General features: G+C 37.9%; 1 protein-coding gene across 1 annotated transcript in view; it reads right to left on the reverse strand.

Moving 5' to 3' along the window:
* MYO1D (myosin ID) overlaps window positions 1-19342 on the reverse strand; it is a 260935-nt gene that overhangs the window by 70142 nt on the left and 171451 nt on the right. The window contains exon 17 of the mRNA XM_023739664.1: window positions 840-1063. Coding sequence (XP_023595432.1) covers window positions 840-1063 — 224 coding nt within the window. The remainder of the gene's footprint in view (window positions 1-839; window positions 1064-19342) is intronic.

The following is a 19342-nucleotide window of genomic DNA, read 5'->3' on the forward strand; positions in this document are numbered from 1 at the left end:
TTTTTTTTTTTGGTGAAAATATACATAGCCAAAGATAGACCGTTTCAAAAATTTCTACATGCACAGTTCAGTGACATGGACTATGCTCTTCCAGTTGTGCTGCTATTCTTACTTCAGATGAAGGTTTACAGAACAAAATAGTTTCTCATTAAATAGTTAGTACACATGTTGCCCTAGGACAATGGTTAACAACCCCACTACACATCAACACTGTCCTTACTCAGCCTTGGGTTCCCTATCACCAACTTTCCTGTCCTCTTCTGACTTCTAGTCCTTGTCCCTAGACTGCTGGCCTCATTAGTCCCGTTTTGTTTTATGGGGCTGTGCAATCCCCAGCTGAAAAGTGAACCTCGGAAGTGACTTCACCACTGAGCTAAAATGGTGTCTGGGGGCCATATTCTCGGGGTTTCTCCAGTCTCTTTTAGGCCAGTAAATCTGGAGGTATGTATGTTTTATACACTCCTCATGAGTGTAAGGTGGAGCCAGGATTGAAAACTGATTTTCTAGTTTAAGTGTGGCAATTTTAATAAATAATTATTTTTTTGCTAATACAAGAAAGCAGAGACAGCATGCTATAGCTTATCTTAAATATGGCCTGGATTCAGGGCTTGTGGTATACTGTTGTCAACGGCTACAGGAGAAACAAATTGACAGTTCCATTATTTTGGGAGGCAAACAGATGCCCTGGAAAGTGAAATCTACAAAACTGGAGACATAAGGTGAAAGTAAATGTCATTAACAGCAAAGAGCTGAGCCAATATCATGGTTTCAGATTTGTGACTTTATGTATTAAGCATTGGGCCATAAATGGATGCTACACAATACCAACAAGTTCTTACCTATTAAAAATCGCCTGCAGGGCCTCCTCGAAACGGTGAAGAACTTTGGGAGGGCTTGGCCACTTCACATGCTTCCCATAGTCTCTCATGGTCTTGACGCCTTGAAAGCGCCTGGCCACCTCACAGATGTACGACTTCATTTTGTAGTGCCGGTAGTACCTGATTATTGTCAGAGCTGCCTTGGTCCTCTTGTACCGCATGCGGGCCAGGGTGCCCCGCCACATCTTCACAGTTGAGAAAGAAAAAGGAAAACATTACTGGCTGATAGACTAAGTGGTAGATGACTTTCAAATTACAGAAGCTCCTCTACTTACAAACTCAACTGGGGAACTTTTCATATGTGAACAAAATCAGCCAGAGCCAAAGCATGATAATTCTTTGTGCCACCAACAGATGGCGCCAAGAGTCATGTCGGTCATCTTTGTTTCAACTGCCTGGCTGTTCATTATTCTACACTGCAGTGTGTGCTGAATTTGAAGCAGAGCCCTGTTTTAACTTTACCATGACGAAAAGAAGAAAGTCAAAATGCAAATATCTTTGAATAAACATTTTAAGAGAGCTGAAAAGGAGTAAGATGAGTCAGAACCAAATGCCACCAGTGAAATCCAAGTTTACATAGATCATACACACTGGCCACCACTGTAATGTCATTTTGGACTTACAAACTGATTCATACACAGCCTGTGCACCCCCAACTATCTGCCCCAAGTGCTATGTAAGCTTCTAAGAATGCAGATGCGTTCCTGGGGAAAGGATACAACAGATTCCTAATACAGGAATCTTTGTTAAATTTTTTTTTTCACTTCAGTGCTCGGAAATCAATCAGACAATATAGTAATGTGTCCACGCCAGTTTCATCCAAGCATGGTGAGGTCCAAGATATTTATATCTTTTCCAGGCTCCTCTGTCCAGGTTATCTGTACGTCTCAATCTCTCACGCAAAAACAAATTTGGGGTAATTTTCAATTCATCACCTGCTCTTCCCCTATATACCTTCTCTACCACCAAATTTACTCATTCTTCTACAATATTTCCAGTATAAACCTCTTTCTTTTCCTTTCTGCTAGCACAGTCTCCAAGACCTCAAACCTTCTTGGATAAACTCCACGTACACACTCCTACCATGATCCAGGTAATATTTAATGCTGCTACTTAAATAAGCTTTCCACTTCTTAGGCTGATTGCGTTACTTCTCTCCCTAGTCCCTGGCCTCTCAGAACCAGGATTTTCAACCTGTAGTTCAAAGACCACAGTATGTGTGCCCTAGACTCCCTCAGGTTTCTTTTATTTCTTCTGAAATCCCCAACTGTGCCCACCAATCTCTCAGAAGAACTTGTGCAATGCTCCTTGTATTCATTTTAGGTCTGTCTGCATGCAGACTCTTAAACTTGCACCATGTGCTGGCAATGCTCTGCTTTTCAGCCTCCTGCACAATAAAGATAGATTTGTTTGCACACTACGTGTCAGGAGCTCATCAAAGGATCCCAAAGAGGAAAAAAACCCCACAATATAAAAGGCGAACGTGACATTTGAGCAATTTGTGATAGAAATCTAGAGTTTGTATGTAAACAAAATATATAGACAACAAGGCAATGAAAACTAACTAGTTATCTCACGTGGCATCAGCGCAGCAACCATTTTTAGTCAAAATGGCTTCTTCCTTGTAGCCTAATCCGTTGTACAGATGGCTTTGTTACGCCTCCACCCAAATGCTAAAATAAAGGCCTCTCCTTCAGTGTCTTGGAAAACTAAAAAAATACAATTGTAGGGTGGAAGTATGTGATTCAATTTCTTAAACAAAATGCATTTTTTAAGTTTCATAGTGTTTGTTGCCTTTTTTTTAAGAGGAAGGAAATTAAGACTCCCTGCAGCCACATCTATATAGGAAATCAATCTTTAATTTTCAAAAAGGGTTTATAGAGCTTTTTTATTAAAATGTTTTTAGTTAGATCTTTTAGTAATTTGAAAAAAAAATTTTGTAAGTTTTGTAAGTGTTTTTGAGGGGTATTTCTTTGACAATCTTTAAAATTTCATCTGTGTTGTTGGTTTATTTAAGTTTTGTATAGTTGAAAAAACAAGTAGTACGAAAAGACTCACAGTGAAAAACAGCAGCCCTTTCCCAGCCCACCATAACCCACCTCCCCGCCTCTCAGTCTCATTCCAGAAAGGCAAATGATTTTAGCTGCTTCTTCTGGTGTCATATTTATAAATAACATACAATACTGCTATTTCTTTTTTTATAATTTTATTTTTGTTGTTGTCGTTGAGAATATTCACAGCAGAACATACACCTAATTCAACAACTTCTACATGTACAATTCAGCGACACTGATTACATTCTTTGAGTTGTGCAACCATGCTCACCCTCCTTTTCTGAGTTGTTCCTCCCTCATTAACATACAATACTATTTCTAGAGTTATCCTTTTAGACATTACCCAAATTACAGAAGTTGAAGATTTGGCTCTCTCACCATCACTCCTACTTTTCTTTCTATCATCCCAATAATAGTTACATAAATAATTTCAAGTCAATAGTGTTATTATAATAATTATGACCATGTAAATATGGTTCTTGGGGCAGTGTTAGTTCAGTGGTAGAATTCTCTCCTTCCATTCGGGAGATCTGGGTTCAATTCCCCGCCAAAATGCCACCTGTCTGTCAGTGGAGGCTTATGTGTTGCTATGATGCTGAATAGGTTTCAGCTGAGCTTCTGGACTAAGATGTTGGACTAGGAAGAAAAACCTGGTGATCTATTTCCAAAAAGCAGTCAATTTTCTTGAGAGTGCAAAAAAATTGCCTAAAATATTGTCTCTTTTTTGAGGTTTACAAAATTAGAGTGGTTGAGAGCAGGGTTTGGAATCAGACTAAACTAAAAATCAAACCCACTGCTGTCGAGTCAATTCCAACTGCCTGTGTTGAAATCCTGGCCCCATTCTCAGAAGCTGGGTAAACTTGGGTAAGCTTCTTCACCTCTTCATGTCTTATTTTTCTTCTCTGTAAAATGGGGATGATAATGGTGCTCATCTTGAAAGGTGGTTGTGAGGATTAAAGAGTTAAAACACACAAAATGTTTAAAACAGTACCTGGGAGGTAGTCAGTGCTCAACAGGCATTAGTTGTGATGATTATTTGAAAGTCTCTGTTTATCTCTGGTGGTGCAGTGGTTAAGCACTAGGCTGCTAACAGGAAGGTTGGTGGGTCGAACCCACCCAGAGGTGCCTCGAAAGACAGGCCTAGCAATTTGCTTCTGAAAAGTCACAGCCTTGAAAATCTGCATATATGGGGTCTACTCTGCATATATGGGGTCGCTGTGAGTCGGAATCCACTCAACACCAACTACCGACAACAACAACAGGCCTGGGATCTTTGTCTCTTTTGATCACTGATATATCTCCACTGCTTAGAACAATGCCAAGGACATAGTAGCCACTCAATAATATTTGTTGAATGAATGAACGTGCTAAACATCATCTTCCAGGTCTGATACAGCATCTTTCATTTCTGTTATCATGTTTTCAATTTTCAAGAGCTTGTCTTTGTTCTCTTGATATTTCTTTTTAAAGCATGTTGCTCTTGTTTTACAAATGCAACATCTCATCCTTTCTCTCTGAGGATAGGAATTAGGTTTTAGGTTTTAGTTTTTAAACCGCTCTCTGCACTATACCTGTTACCTCTGAAATTCCCTCTTCTCCCAGTTGTTTTGGTCTTGGCCTTCCATGCCAGATACCTTCCTTAAATGTCTGGGGGCCAGTGGCTACACATTCATATTTAAGAGTGAAAAGCCAATTGGAAACTCTCTGTGTGCTTTACAGCAGATTTCACTATAGGATGATCAGGTGGGGATCAGCCATTTGCAGGGGATCTCAGATGTCCGTATAATTAAACTGTTTTCTCTTTGCTGCCAGAATTCTCGAAGTGAAGGGAAATGGGGAGGGGGCCTCACTCTTAAGTATCTAGACTTCCACTTAGTTTCCTTGGTTTTGTTATGGTGCCTGACCCCTGTCCTTCACTATGCCTGGTAACTCCAAGCCCAGGGCTTTCCTGGTTCAATTTCTTCAGAGAGTAAACTTCTTGTCTTCTTTCAGAATGAGACTGAGGTAGTCACCTGCTTTGTGAGGTTTGGGAGGGAGGTAGTAACTGCTCATTATTGGTTTTCAACCAGCCTTCCTATTTCAGCTCTACCTCTCACTTCTGAGTTCCTGGGTGGTGCAAATAGTTAACATGCTTGGCTGCTAACCAAAAGGTTGGAGGTTCGAGTCCACCCAGAGGTGTCTCTGAAGAAAGCCCTCGTGATCTATTTCTGAAAAATCAGCAATTGAAAATCCTCTGGCGCATAGTTCTACTCTGACACACAAGGGGTCACCATCAGTCGAAGCCGATTCAGCGAAAACTGATTTCCTCACTTCTGCCTTCAGCGGGAAGCCCTGGTGGAGCAGTGGTTAAAAAGCACTTCGCTGCTAACCAGAAGGTTAGTGGTTTGAATCCACCAGCTGCTCCATGGGAGAAAGATGTGGCAATCTGCTTCTGTAAAGATTATAGCCTTGGAAACCCTGTGGGGCAGTTCTATTCTGTTATAGGGTTGGTATGAGTTGAAATCGACTCAATGGAAACGGGTTCGGTTACCTTCAGAGGCACCTGTCCCTTCCAATGCCTGAATTTTTCTACAGCTTGTTTGCTTTCTTCTCTGCAGGCACTTAAATTTCAGCTTTCTCCACTTGCTTGGGAGTAACCACTTATTCATTCACTTCCAAAATTATGTTGATATCTCTTGCCTGCTGTTGTTTCTACTGTGGCTTTATTGTCCTTGTGGGTTTATCCAATTTTTACTCCTTGAATATTCTTTTAGGGATTTTAAGAGGGAGTGGAGATAAAGAAAATCTGTCATGTTTAACCAGATGTGTGATAATGCCATTTTAATTCTATCATTTTTTCCTCTGTGCACCTGTCCTCAGTGGTCAGGCTTCTCAACAGCAACATCTAGCAGTTATTAAAGTACAAAATACACTTTGGAAAAGACTCTAGGCTACACTCCATTAAGAAGTAGGTCAATTACATATCCTCAGTTTAGTCTCAGGATCAAGCACAGGTCAGCTTTCCTTTTTTTTTGTTCTCGTTCTTTCTTTCCTATTCATTATGGGTGTTGGATTCTTCTGTCTTGTTCTCAATACAAACCACTATTTCATTCACAGCTCCTGGTACTCTGAACTGGATGATCTCTTGGTTTCCACAACTGGAATCCTTCAAAATATCAGCTTCCCAGGTCCTCCTTATCGACAGGAGAAAAACACTTTTAGAACTGTCTTTCGTCCATTTCTATCTTTAAGTTCCCCATAGAGCTATTCTAGCAGAGTTCTGACAATTTATGGTTGTTAAAGAGTTGCAGTACAGGGCGTTTATTTAGGCAGCAGGTTGATCTCTGAGCAAACTGTAAAAACACAAAATTAATCTTTGGTATCTATATGGCCCTACACCACCACCCGCCCCCCCCCCAAAAAAAAAAAAAAAAAAAACCAACCAAACCCAATGCCATTGAGCTGATTCTGACTCAGAGTGACCCTATAGGACAGAGTAGAACTGCCCCATAGGGTTTCCAAGAAGCAGATTCGAACTGTCGACCTTTCAGTTAGTAGCCGTAGCTCTTAACCACTGTGCCACCAGGGTTCCATATGGCCCTAGACATGCCAAATTTAGAATATGATAGTTGTATCTTCTTTGGGATGTTTCATGATTGATTAATGAAGGCTCGACCGCTTCTAGAAGTAATTTTAATTTCAAATTCCAGTTCTTTGCTGATATATAGGAAAGCACTTGATTTTTATATATTTAACCTTGTGTTCTGCAACCTTGCTATAATTTCATATTCGTTCCAGTAATTTTTGGTATCTTCTTTTGGATTTTGTATATCAATAATCATATCACCTGTGAACAAAGACAGTTTTTATTTCTTCCTTCCTAATCAGTGTACCTTTTATTTCCTTTTCTTGTCTAATTGATTAGCTAGGACTTCCAGCTACTATGTTGAATAGTTGTGGTGAGAGGGGACATTCTTGTCTTTTTCTCAGTCTTAGGGGGAAGTATCTAATTTCTTACCATTAAGTATGATGTTAGCTGTAGGTTTTTCTTTTTCTTTTTTTTTTTTTGATAGATGTTGTTCATCAAGTTGTGAAAGTTCCTCTCTATTCCTAGTTTGATAAAAGTTTTTATCTTGAATAGATGTTGGAGAGTAATTTTAAAAGAGGATTCAAAGACAGGAACATCTTCCTGCGTTATTCCTCTTCCACCCAATGTCTCTATGAGGGACAAAATGAATAAAGGCCTGATTTTAAAATGCTGGTGTCCATGTTTTTTTGTTTTTGTCTTCAGCCAGGATAGATTAATATGCACTGAGAAGAAAAGGATAAGGATAAGGTGTAATTTGTAGGTGCCTAACACAATGTCTGTACAACGTTCCTTAGCTTTAAAGGTAAATTAATAGCATGCTGAGATGACCTAAGGGTAAAGTTAAGAAGTAATAAAACAACCAAATCTTCAGTCAATAAATCAATCTAAAATCTTTAAAATAAAAAGAGGGACAAAAGTATCTGTGAGTATAAGCCTTATAAATTGACCTGGTGAACCTAAGTATTGGGAGTGGAGGTGCTTGCTGGTTGAGCAGATTTTGTTGGAAATGACCACTTCTGAGATGCCTTACCTAGGTCTGGTAGACTGACATGCTGAGTAAGTTAGTTGACTTGTGACCTTTAATTAAGGACTCATCCATTTTACATATGGCCTTGTCTAGATTCATTAGCCTAGCAACTCTTCAGTGCATACATACAATTGCTGCCTATTCAATGATTTTTTAAATATGATGTTGACATGATCTGACAACCTCCTTGTAACTGTAGCTTTAAGAAACAACTGAAACTTTGGATCAATTGCTGTCAGAAGAATAGTTCAACTTCATCAAAGCCCAAATTGCAATTATTCTGCAGACATTCTTTAAAAATACAGGTAAATGAAAATAAAATTATTCTAGTTAACAGGTTAAGTCATTCTAACTGGCCTTTCAGGATGCAATCTTCTTCAAAATTAAACACTCTACAGGGGCTGTGTTGAAGTGATTGCTTTCTTTGGTTCTATTTAGTTAAAAGATCAGGTGCAAACTTGATTAACCTTGTCAAAATCTCTCAGGTCAAGGCTATCTCTACACTGCTTTTTGATACAGAATGAGAGGGTTTTGGTCAAGCGTTTGAGCATTTGAGTAGATCCAAGGAGAGTTTGGGAATGTTCTGGCTCTGTCTGAAGTCTCCTACAGTTTATCTGACCTAAAATCCACCTCTATCTAATACTGAGATGGTTCACTGCCTGGTCAAAAAGTACAAACCAGGCTTTTAAAAAAATCCAGTACACCTTTCCTTCAGATATTTGCAAATGACCCCAATTTTGAATGGTTCCCTAGATCTTTCAAAAACTCAGATGATAACTGATATTTTTGAAAGGTCCAGCCAAAGGAACATCCTAAGATTTATTTCTATAGAGTTCCAAAAGTGAATTCTGGAACATAGGGCCTTTAGAATACTTCCTATAAAAAAAGAATTTCATCTTAAACAAGCTTGGGAAAACTGTATACTGCAATTCGTTTTTGGAGATTCATGATGCACATTAGCATATTAAAAGTTCTGTGACATTCTGCATAAATAAACCTATCTTAACTTTAACACAGAATTTTAAAATCATATTTGACTATACAACCCTTTGTACACCAATCACTTATTAATTTCCAAAGAACCAGGGTGTATAGAACATTCTTTAGGGAAACAATGAATTAAAACAAAATGAAAGAACGCGTCAAATAATGAAATAAAGAATAATTATACCAGAAAATATAGACTATGGGAAGCTATTATAATTGTGTACAAAACTCACTTTGAACTTACTAGAAATCAAAGCAGAAAAGAAAATGAGGTGGTTTGCATAACTCTCTTTAGCTAATAAAAGAAGGTATACACATTTGTCAGGAAAGACACACTTTCTCACACTGAGAGAACTCTTAGGAAATAGTATCGTATCAATGTTAATTTCTTGATTTTCATAATTGTACATGGTTATAGAAGAGAATGCCCTTGTGGTTAGGAAATATACACTTAAGTACTTAGGGGTAAAGGGGTATTATGCCTGCAACTTACTCTCAAAGAGTCCAGAAAACAATTACACACACAGACACACACAAATGTATCTCTATACAGATGTATCTCTGCGTTTGTATACGTGCGTGTGCATGCACACACACACACACACACAGAGGTGCGTGAAAGAGAAACTGAGAGCAAGAACAAGAATGATAAAGCAAATATAGTAAAATGTTAACATTTGGGGCACCTGGGTGACGGATGTGTATATGAGAATTCTTTACACTATTCTTGCAATTTTTCTATAAGTCTAAAATTATTTTAATATAAAAAACTTTAAAAAGCATCTTTAAGGGATAGAGGAGACTAACTGCAGAATGTATTTTTTAACAATTTTACAGAAGTTAGAGAGATGATTATATTTTTTAAAAAACTGAAATACTGTTCCAATGCCTTACTGTACTTGTGTTTTCTGAATAACAGTGAGATATGTATAATAAATTGAAAATGATGGCAACTTTATGAGTAGGTCAATTAGTCTATGCTAATTTTAAAAATTGAGAACATGTGTTTAAAGGATGCTACATTAATTCATAAGTTAACCTATTCTGGAGGTATACATAAAGATGGTGCTGTTTTGAGCCATATTGAAACCTTAAGCAAAAAGAAACATCAGTAATACTGATCCTATCTTTATTTAAAATTTTGATCATTTGTTCATCATGAATTTTTTTACCAATTTTTATTTTTTAAAATATTATCTATCTTGATTACCTTTTTTGCACTCCCTTAAACTTCATGCCCATGTGGAGTGCCTCACTTGTCTCACCCTAGTCCTGGCCCTGCATAAAGAAAATTACTGACCAAACCTAGTGTAGCACTGGCAGACTAGAGGAAGAGAAAGGGTATGCCAGCTACACGCCGGGCTCTGTACTGGGGAGTTTACACGTGCTATCTCATTTAATTCTCCCTACGGTCCAGACAGGCAGATGTCTTGACCATCTTTGCACGAGAGGAAACTGAGGTTCAAAGAGAGTGGCATACCCCGGATAATACAATAAATGATAAACCTGTATTTCAACTTGGTCTGACTTTAAAAACTGATTGTGCTATCTCCTGAGGAGCCCAATGGTATATAAAGCTGTAACGCTTATTATTCTATTGTCTCTCTGAATGAGAGACTTGGACTTGCTATAATAATTAACAGAGGGCTTGGTTTTAAACAGAACCCAACCTATACATCCTTCACATAAAGGCATATAATACCCAACTGTAAAATTTTGAATTGAGAATGGTCTCTCTTTAATGGCATTAACATAATTTCAGCTGTGTTAATCCTTAAAAGGAATGACTTACAGTACTCTGATGATAGTAAGGAGCAGAGACGTAAGCTATTGAGGTGAAATGAGTTTTGCACACAGCAGCTACTGCCCTTACCAAAAGGTATAACAGACAAGAGGACAGCTAGGGCAGAGCCAGGCAAATGCACAGCCTTCATTCAAAGGCATATATGGAACAAGTTTGTTGCCAAACAATACACTGCAGAAATTGTGGCTTAACTCATAGTTACAAAGGAGAAAAAGAAATCTCTTCAGTGCTTAGTTAAGGTTTCTATGACTCTCTTTGTTAACACTTGGTTGACCATTGTGAGAAATCCTATCGACATGCTACAGCGAGTCATACTTTTAATAAGAGAGTAAAACCACAGTTTGGGGAGATAGTTTTGATGAAAGGAAACACATGATTTAATATTTTTGCAATACAATAAAATCAGAATTGATGATAGATAATCTAAATTTACTTAGTACTGATGAAAAAAAAAGGTTAACTAAAAAAAAAATCAACAATGAACAAGGTTATCATTAAAAAAATGATACTCATTTCAAATAATTTGCACATAGGCCCAATGACACATTAAATGCTCATCAAGAATAAATCTTAATTCCTTTTTGGGCAACTGGATTTCCAACTAATTATCAGTTATGTTTGTGCTAATGCATTCATTTAAAAACATTTCTGTAGCTAAAAATATTGGAGTTGGATTAATTTCCCTCGCTTTGTGAGTTACTATTGCAATGATTAGGGATGCACCTAGAACTCAGTGTTCATTCCTTCTATAAGCATGTGTTGAATGCCTACTGTATACATGGTTTCTATAGGCAATACAAAGGAAAGGACAGGACACTATAGCAACCCCATAGGACAGAGTAGTACTGCCCCGTAGGGTTTCCAAGGAAAGGCTGGTCAATTCGAACTGTCAACCTTTCGGTTGGCAGCCGAGCTCTTAACCACTGTGCCACCAGGGCTCCAATGATATCCTAGGAAGAACCAAATACGCCTGTGGGATAACTGGGAAACAACTGCAGCTAATCCCTTGAAAAGCACGATCTGGTCAAACGTCATAATAATGCAAACCTCCATGTAATGAAGCTGGAATTCCTCAGGAAGTCCAGCAGTACTCAGACAGCTTCCTGACTGTGAGATGTGGGGGTGGAGTGGAAAGGACCCTGCTCTGGAGGGGCAGGCCTGCACTTCCTTCACTAAGTACTAAGGGAATTGAGTAAATCAAACTTTTGAGGCTACAGGTTCTTTGCCTGTAAGAGGAGGGTGTTAGATTAGATGATTTATAGGAGTATATGCTAGCATTTTATCATAGCAGCTATTGATAATGCATAGAAATTTAAAATGTCACTTCAAAGGTTCTTTCCCATCCAAAGTGGACACGGAACTGACAATTACCATCTCTGGTTTTCATCTAATTACTGCTGTAACCTCTAAGGGAAGAGAAAGACAACAGCAATTCACCATTTTGTGCCAGGTCCTATGCTAACACTTAACGTATTAAAAATAAGTATTGAAAAAAGCACCTGTTCTGGACATATATCTGTACTGTTATTATGTTCCTCTTACTAGTAATTCACCACAAAACATCAAGTAGGAAATAGATTTGACATAGGTTATCTAAATCATACATTACTGGACTTTTGCTGGCAAATGCTTGACTTTGGGAAACAATCATTTTTCAGACTCATGACGCCTGCTTCTACAGCGAAATGCAGTTAATGTTCACAGCTCTTGCTAGTATCCTGGCTCTGGCTGTAGGCAAGAGAAGATTGTACCAACAGGTTTTTGTTTAGCCCAGTGCTCCTCAATGTACCCCTGACAGTGATACTGGATGAAGATGCTTCCTGGCAGGGGGTATCAGAAGGGCTAGAGAAAGAAGCTGGACAAGGTCCCCTGGAGTACTTGAAGGGAGGAGCATCAAAATGTTTCTCTTCTAATTTCCCTTAGATTGTAATTAATTAATGATGGGGGAATAGCAGAACAAGAAAATGTACACATATTAAGGTACTTTTTCAATACTGCAAGTTTACATTAATACAACTTGAATAAAACATGGTTAAGTATCTGTAAGGATCACTACTGGTCATAGCTCAGTTTAAAAAGGAAGAAAAAAAGACATTGCTCAGGGAGCACAACTGTGTTGTTTGGGTGCCCGTATTATAATAGTAGGTGATATGATATATGTAATTAGGGTAATAAATAGGCCCTGGTAAAAGGAACGTTGTGGTGATATAGAAAAAAATGCCACTTCTCTAGTGAACAATCTAGATAAAGTCAAATGCTGGATTTGCTCAGTGATGTTGAGGTTTTACCATTGCACACATAGCTATACGCATCTTTATTACTGAAAATGCTACTGAAAAAATACCTTTGTACTTGTAAACCTGAAAATTTCTACACCTTAATCTATTTCTTCCTATAGAAACATTTTATAACAGAATATTAAAAAATTGATGTCTATTAGTTATCTACCAATCAAGATAGGACAGATTTTAAATGGATGGCAACAGGAATATGATTAATTTCTCACGAACTTTTCTGGAATCTATTATCTTAAAATAAATTTATATTTTTATTGGTCATTTGTAATCTTTTTATAAACTGTTTATTCCTATATTTTACCCATTTTATACAGGTTGTCTTTTTTATTGATTTGTATGAGCCCTTTCTAAATTAAGGAAATTAGGTTTTTGTTGGTGTTTCAACTTTTTTTCCAGTATACCAATGATTTTTTTCTACTGACTGTGATATAGTGCCATATAGAAGTTAAAAATTTTTTTCTAAGTAGTCAAACTTACTCATTTTTTTTTTTAGGTACACACATTTTTATGCAAAACTGAGATCATGTAATAACCATAAAATGCTCTGCAATGCTTTTTTCTGACATATCAGGGGCATCTTCTCATGTGATCAAATATCTTCCTATAATGGGATTTTGAATAGTTTCACATTATTCAAGCATACTGAAAAATCATCATTTAGTTAACCAATTCCCTATTGTGAGATTTTTTGGCGTTCTCTATTTTTTTTTTGTAACAATAAATAATATTTTGGTAGTATCCTTGTACACAAATTCATGCACACAAATGACTTATGGTAAAGCTCTAGAAATAAAATTGCCAATGCGACCAACTTATATTTTCAGGTACCATATATTAAAGTACCCATTTCCAAAATCCACTGTGCTATTAGTTAAAAAAGAATTTACTAAACTGGTATAAAAAAGTGGTATGGTGTTGATATAATTGCTTTGTTAGTGTTATCGGACTTTTTAAACATTCCCCAGCTAACTAAATTTTTTCTTTTGTGAATTGCCTCTTCATTCCTTTTATGTCCATCTCATGACCATCTTTCACATAATAATTTTTAAGAGCTCTTTGCATATTAAATAAACTAATCTTTTATTATATTTACAAAGATTCCTTAGCATTTTGCCTTTTACTATTCCCAAAAAATGGGAATTCCAGAACACTTAACTGGCTCATGAGGAACCTGTACTAAGACCAAGAGGCAGTTGTCTGAACAGAACAAGGAGATACTGTGTGGTTTAAAGTCAAGAAAGGTGTGCCTCAGGGCTGCATCTTTTCACCATACTTACTCAGTCTTTATGCTGAGCAAATAATCTGAGAAGCTAGACGTTATGAAGAACGTGGCATCAGGATTGGAGGAAGAGTCATTAACCACCTGCGATATGCAGATAACACAACCTTGCTTGCTGAAAGTGAAGAGGACTTGAAGCACTTATTGAAGAAGATTAAAGACTACAGCCTTCAGTATGGATTACACCTCAACATAAAGAAAACAAAAATCCTCACAACTGGACCAATAAGCAACATCATGATAAATGGAGAAAAGACTGAAATTCTCAAGGATTTCATTTTGCTTGGATCCACAATCAACGCCCATGGAAGCAGCAGTCAAGAAATCAGACAATGCACTGCATTGGGCAAATCTGCTGCAAGAGATCTCTTCAAAGTGTTAAAAAGCAAAGATGTCATTTCAAGGACTAAGGTGTGCCTGACTCAAGCTATGGTGTTTTCAATCACCCCATATGCATATGGAAGCTGCACAATGAATAAGAAGACCTAAGAAGAAGTGATTCCTTTGAATTATGGTGTTGGTGAACAATACTGAATATACCATGGACTGCCAAAAGAATGAACAAATCTGTCTTGGAAGAAGTACAGCCAGAATGTTCCTTAAAAGACAGTATGGCGAGACTTGGTCTCACATACTTTGGACATGTTATCAGGAGGGACCAGTCCCTGGAGAAGGGCATCATGCTTGGTAAAACAGATGGTCAGCAAAAAAGAGGAAGACCCTCATTGAGATGGAGTGACACAGTGGCTGCCACAATGGGCTCAAACATAGCAATAATCGTGAGGATGGTGCAGGAACGAGTGGTGTTTTGTTCTGTTGTATATAGGGTCACTATGAGTCGGAATTGACTCGATGGCACAACAACATATCTTGGCCATAGTTATTAGTTCAGGCCAATAAATCATGAGAAGAATTTTGCTAGGTGCTTCTGAGAAAGAAGATTTCTCACTTTTCAGAGATAGTGTCCAGGGCTTCTGGAAGTGATTCTCTCCTTGAAGATGGAGGAAGCATATGCAGCAAAACTGTCAGCAGCCATCTTGCAACCACAAGGAGAGCCAGACTTAGAATGAAGATGATATGAGAAGGCCTAATAGAGAGGTTTCCTGTGACATGAAATGTCTTTACTTTCTATACCAGTTTGAATTGTGTTTTCTGGTCTTGCAACGAAATATACTGCAATACAGTGTTTTATTTTCTTTGTTTTTTGAGAAACAGAAGTTTTAAATGTTTATGTAGGGGTATCTAGTAATCTCTCTATACATGAATTCTTCCTTTGCTGCTGCTATACTTCGAAAGGTCTTACCTACTTTAAGATCAAATATGTACCCATAAAGTGAACTTATTTTGTTAAAATGTAAACTCAATGGTGGGGGGCAGGGAGGCTCCAGGACAAGTAGGAGAGGGTCTTTATTTACCATCACTCCATGAATGGCAGAAGATTGTGCCTATTCCAGTAGATTATTAAAGATGTGTGAAAGGTCCATTAATGCTCTGGATTCTTTGAAATATAAATGAACTACCAGCTACATTTGATGAAAATGGCAGGATAAATGTTCTGTTAGACTCAAATGCATGTGAGTAGACTAAGTCAACTTCTACCTGGTTAGGCATTACGAAGGGTTAATCTTGAAAATCTTTATGAAGCTATTTCCTCGGAAGTATTGGCATAGAAAGTCACTGGGAAGTAATCAGGGAAGACAGACAGATTAGGGTGCTAGATTATAGTACAGCTATACATACATACATAAATAACCCATTGCCGTCGAGTCAATTCCGACTCATAGCGACTCTACAGACACATAGACACACTATATATATATATACAGTATTAGTTGATGTTATAAGGTAACGACTATATCCTGTGATCTTAATATATCAGTAGTAATAAATCAGCACTTTCATGCTAAGTTAGAACAAGCATATCTTCAATTCAAAAAACAAATCTTTTTTAGATGAACACCAACATTAGACTGCCTAAAGAGTTCTTTCTGTACGTGAAGCTTGGGAATATTTTAGGATCATCAAAATCTACCCTTCCTTTTAGTCTTTATTCATTCATCTCAAATGGCTTGTGATCAATATTTCATGGATCTCTTGTATAGCTGCCCTCCAGGGGTCCTTCCAGAAAACCAAGCGCTAAAGTCTAGCTGAAAATTTGCACAGACATAAACCCTGCTGCACTGAGCCTTGAGGATATGGATGTGCAATAGCATCAAAAAGTGGAGAGGCATAGACACTGTAGTGGTATTGCTTAAAATGCCTTCCAAATGCTCAAGCTCTTCCTTGCCGCAGCATCTTTGCTTATGTGTTTCCCTCTGCTTGAATACTCCCTCCTAGGGAACTTTTTCTAGGGTCAGATCCTTCAGATTCTTTACCTCTCAGCTTAAAGTCACCTGCTCAGAGAGGCCTTCCTTGACCACGATATACTATCTAAAATACTTTCCCTTGTCCTCTAAATGATTCCCTCAACTCAGCCCTTCATTTCCTTCATAACTGTTACACAGTTTTAAAATATTTTATTTATTTGTTGACTTGCTTTTTGTTTCACTCTTCAGCTAGAATGCTCCATGAGGACGAGGGCTATTTCTATTTTGTTAATCACCATATTTCCAATGAGTGCCTAACAATAAACATATGTTGAATAAATTAATAATTATTGGCTTGACTAAATATCTTTATTATTATTAGTTTAAAAGACCTTCTTAACTGTAAAAGGCACTGTGGAGGGTTTTTACATTCATGTGGGGATCCATAACCCTGCAGCAGAAATGCTCACTAAAAAGAAACAGTTCATCCTGCTGCACAACTGTGAAGATAAGTCAAGCAGATTATTAAAATTCAAGGAATAAGAAATATGTTCTCAAATCCTGATGGAATTTCAAAATCAATGTCAGTGGCTCTAGAGTAGTCTAACATGAATAAGCATCAACTTGAAAGACTGTTGCTGATTTGCCAGTGAGCAATCTGATGCATGAAAAAGTCTGGTTTTCAGCAAATATTCCTGTTACATTAAAAAATTTCACTAAAAACATAAGTCTTCATCTTAAGCTGGTTCTGCTATAGCTATGAAACTGTGGCTATTCTAAACTAAGTCCCCACTTTCCAGTTCATCCCAGTTACGGGACTTTTTAATTATAAATACCCTGTTAGCTCTATGTTTTATTGACAATAATCAGCCCCTCAATGTCAACGCAGTTTATCAAGTGACCAAGAAAAACGTTGCATGGTACGTTCTTCTTCTCTCCCTTGAAGTCCACAAGCCTCGAAAGAGTCCATAAACTCTACTGTGCATCATTCCTTTTTCTCTGGGCCTGTGAGAATGATATAATTCCTCTATTTGAATGAGAAGAAAGAAAAAAAATCAGACTGGGAAATCCTATCAAAAACTCAAATATACAAATATTGTATGCTGGCTCTCAAATTAACAAAAATCAGATTCTAGTTAACATATAAGAAATCAACTTTTTGGTTTGATTACTCAGATGAAATAGCTATTCAAGCCTGTAGGCCAAAGATGACATGAGAAGATACTGTGATTAATGTAGCTTTGGCTTTAACACGGTGGTTTTCTGATGGGTATTCTTCAATTGACTGCTCTTTTTGAGAGGGTGTCCAGCAGATATTCTGTTCTTCCAAAGGGGCAGAAAAACCCTTGCTTCTTTTTCAGAACTTCATGGAATCTACTGAGTCTCTACATTACGGCAATAGGAGCCAGGTAGTCCAAAGGAATCTCAGAGTTTCCATCTCTGTAATGGTTTATCCCCTAGAGCAAAAATCATGGAACAGATTTTCTAGGGTCATCACTTTCAAGAATGTATTTACTGGCCATACGAAAGCCACAGTAGATATAGCTCCTTGATTTAACCATCAAACAAAAACTGTTCTAACTTTGCTTTTAATTCTGGATTTTCATTCTTCCCCAAATAAGTATGTAGCTAACTTAGCTTTTTAAGTTATTATCATTTACAAAGAACCGTGTATTAGGTTAGATTATTGTCCAGCAAATATTTACTCCTTCCCCCCTTGACCTCCAGGGGAGGGGTATACTTATTGGCCCCATCGATGTGGTCTGCTTTGACCAATGGAATATTAGTAGATGTGACCTGAACAGTTTCAAATATGCTCATGTGGTTGGGCTTGCCCCCTTAGGCTTTGCCATTACTATGAGATAAACATGCCCCAGGCAATCCACTGGCTTCAGAAAAATGAGCAACACGAAGAGTCAACCTATACTCAACCTACAGTCTGGGATGGGCTCAGCCAAGATGTGCCAAACCTCAGATGCATGAGCAAGAAATACATTCTGACTGTTACATGCCACTGAGTTTTAGGGCAGCATGGGAGGCTGAGATGCCCTGCCCAAAGGTATCTGTCCCCCCTTATCTCTGGAACCTGTGAATATTACCTTACATGGCAAAAAAAGATTTTGCAGATGCCATTTAAATTAAGGATTCTGGGATGAACAGATTATTCTGGATTATCCAGGTGAGCCCTAAATGCAATCACATGTATCCTTATGAGAAGGAAGCAAAATGAGATCTGAAGACAGAAGAGGAGAGGGCAATGTGACCACAGAGGTAGAGATTGGAGTGATTGCAGCCACAAGCCAAGGAATCCCAGCAGCCACCAGAAGCTGGAAGAGGCAAGGAATAGATTCTTCTCTAGAGCCTCTGGAGGGAGCACAGCCCTGTTGATACCTTGACTTCAGCCCAGTGAAACTGATTTTGGACTTCTGCCCTCCAGAACTGTGAGAGAATAAATTTTTGTTCTTTTAAGCCACTGAGTTTGTGCTAATTTATTACAACAGCCGTAGGAAACAAATACAGGTAGTTAGTGGCATAACTGTGGCAGTAGTTAGCTGATATAAATCCAAACCAACAGTGATGATATTAGTATTAATATTATTAATAATAATGGCAAACAGTGCTTATTGTTTGCCAAGCACTGCTCACAGTAGGCTGCATATATTAACTAAATTAATACTCGCACCCACACTATAAGGTGGGTACTACTTTATTACCATTTTATAGCTAGGGAACTGATGCACAGAGAGGCTGAGTGACTTGCCCTAAGTATCATGCAGTAGGTGTCGGAGCTGTGATTAGAACCCAAATAGCTTATGACTGACAGAAGCCAAGAGCTATCTGCTGGATAGAGAGTAGTAGAGTCTAGAAATTATAGATATCTTAGTGATTCTTCTACTCTGGCAGCAGAGTTAAAACTTCAAGACTCCTTTCCTGGCTGGGAGTAACTCTTGTGCGTACTAATTACTCCATTTGTTTGGTATTACTAGCATTTATTAGCATTACTTGGTATTTAAATGGTACCTCATTTAAATGTACATAGATAGTTCTTAAGTATCAATAAATATCTTGGCTTTCATATATTATATAGCTGATAAGAAACTTCATAAATCCAGGAGCAAATTACTACCTAGTATTGAGGCAT

Source organism: Trichechus manatus, unplaced genomic scaffold (genome assembly GCF_000243295.1).
Source record: "Trichechus manatus latirostris isolate Lorelei unplaced genomic scaffold, TriManLat1.0 scaffold00138, whole genome shotgun sequence".
Classification (NCBI taxonomy): Eukaryota; Metazoa; Chordata; class Mammalia; order Sirenia; family Trichechidae; genus Trichechus; species Trichechus manatus.